This window comes from Austrofundulus limnaeus, unplaced genomic scaffold (genome assembly GCF_001266775.1).
Source record: "Austrofundulus limnaeus strain Quisiro unplaced genomic scaffold, Austrofundulus_limnaeus-1.0 Scaffold130, whole genome shotgun sequence".
In the NCBI taxonomy this organism is placed as follows: Eukaryota; Metazoa; Chordata; class Actinopteri; order Cyprinodontiformes; family Rivulidae; genus Austrofundulus; species Austrofundulus limnaeus.
Window position 1 is genome coordinate 48103 of NW_013952532.1, and position 2338 is coordinate 50440.

Here is a 2338-nt window from a genome sequence, read left to right on the forward strand (position 1 = left end):
ACATTAAACTTACAGTTATGATCGGTGTCTGAGCTGCACTTCAAACTCTTAGTGGAAAATGTTTACCACTCAAAATAGAGCTAAATAATAATAAAAAAAAAACATATTTGTGGATTTATTTAACATTTCATTTTACACTTGGTGCCCTAAAACTTTCTGCATCATCACATAACATTTGCAATCCTACTGTCAGCTTTTTTACTTGTGTTTTTATTTGTGTTTTCACATTGTAATCGGTGGCTAAATTGCCAAATGTTTCTCCAGGTATTTTGCTTGTTTCACTTTTTGTGGTAAAAGGCAGAAAATATATGAAACTGGATTTAAATGGAAACATTTGAAATGGTACATTGTTAGCTTTCTACAAGCTTCTTCTGAAGCATGCTGAAATATGCTCCCCTGTTGCACATGTAAAGATGTGTAGCAGCTTCCACAAAGGCTGAAATACAATATTTCAAATTTAATTATTTGTTATAAATGTTGTATTGTACAAGGTGAAACTTATATATGCATTTTATCCCTTAGGTTCATGACCTAAGGCTGAATGAGAACAAACTCAAGGCAGTGCTCTTTACCTCCATGTACCGCTTTACAAACCTAACTGATCTCAATCTAACCAAGAATGAGATAAGCTACATTGAAGATGGAGCCTTTGCTGGACAGGSAAACCTACAGGTCAGTAACCAACATCAGAACTTCGCATGTCTCTTTTCTAAAAATGTGCTGCTACAATCCACAGATATAACAAACCTTTGCTTTAACAGCAGAGATATATTTGTGAAAATATTTGTTTGTTTTATTATTTTTTATTTTATTTTAATTAAAATGTTAAATKATAGTGGTCAATTGTTTTAATCATAGTCTCATTAAGATAAAATGCTTAATGAGTGTGGCCACAGAAACAACATAACTATCGCCCCACAGTGTATGTGATTTATTTTTTAGAATTTAAATTCTGATTCCATAATTCAGTGCAAAATCTGGAAACTTCCAAATGTAATAAAGTCCAACTGCAGCCACAATATGTTAGTTTATTTGCTCTGCTATTTTTGATAACGTATTTCAATAACTTTATATTTTTTGTCAGGTTTTGCAACTAGGCTACAACAAACTGACCAACTTGACTGAGGGCATGTTAAGAGGTCTGGGCCGAATGCAGTGCCTGTTTTTGCAACACAACCTCATCGAGGTCATTGCCACCAATGCCTTCTGGGAGTGCCCCAGTCTTAGCAGCCTGGATTTGTCTTCAAATAAGTTGGCTCGTCTTGATCCTTCTACCTTCACTGTCCTCAACAGGCTGATGGTTTGTGAACTTGCAGGAAACCCTTTCCACTGTGGCTGTGAGCTCTACAGCTTTTTGACTTGGCTAGAGGAGTTTAATAATGTCACGCATACCTATGACCGACTCCAGTGTGAAACTCCTCCAGAAATGATGGGATACCCACTCCTAAGCCCAGTGCCTGGACATGGGAGAAATGCTCGTCACATTCTTTTGACTGTCTGCCGCGACGGTGTGATTATTCCAGGAATGACCCCGCAGATACCAGATCCAGATGGCTCAGGGATGGGTTTGGACCCAGATCTCAGTTTGTACCCCCAGCCAACCATCACATCTACAGCTGATCCCAACTATAGCAGTCAGATTTCTATGAAGCTTGAAACAGTCTCCCTTTATACTGCTTTTATAATTGTACAAATTCCAAATCCCTACAGTAAGATGTATGTCCTCTCTCAGTATAATGACACTGTTTCTACAGATATCCAGCCAATTAAAAACAAAAGGGAAGAAATCAAATTGGAGAAACTGAAACCACACACAAACTACACTTTTTGTGTGGTTTCTGTCAGTAAATCTCAGCGTTACAACCATACCTGTTTGTTTTTTACTACACGGGCTACAGGGCCAGAGGATCACCGTGCCAATCCATCCACAACTACCCACTACATTATGACTATCCTAGGATGTCTTTTTGGAATGGTCATTGTGCTTGGATTTGTCTACTACTGCCTCAGACGACGACGCATACAGGAGGAGAAAGAAAAAACTATCTGTGTGAAGAAAACAATTCTGGAAATGAGGTAGGAGACAATTTGAAATGTTTGTGTATGCAATTGTTGTAGGGCAGATTACATACATAAAACCTATTCTATTTGTCCTTAAAGTGTATATTTTTCAAAATGACGTGGATATAGGTTTCAAATTTGTATTATTGCATTGTTTTAGTTTTGTTGTTTATTCTTGAAATAATCATGCATTCTAAATACAAGCAAAAACATATTTCTAACAATTATTAAGCAATGTTTTGGTGAAACTATTTACCAAGTTCTTGAAGGTTTACCC

The 2338-nt window shown here is 36.9% G+C and overlaps 1 protein-coding gene across 1 annotated transcript in view; it reads left to right on the top strand.

The window, feature by feature from the left end:
* Positions 1-2338, top strand: part of LOC106522476 (protein phosphatase 1 regulatory subunit 29) — a 54774-nt gene that overhangs the window by 48023 nt on the left and 4413 nt on the right. Inside the window, exons 4-5 of the mRNA XM_014015495.1 lie at positions 523-672; positions 1085-2076. Coding sequence (XP_013870949.1) covers positions 523-672; positions 1085-2076 — 1142 coding nt within the window. The remainder of the gene's footprint in view (positions 1-522; positions 673-1084; positions 2077-2338) is intronic.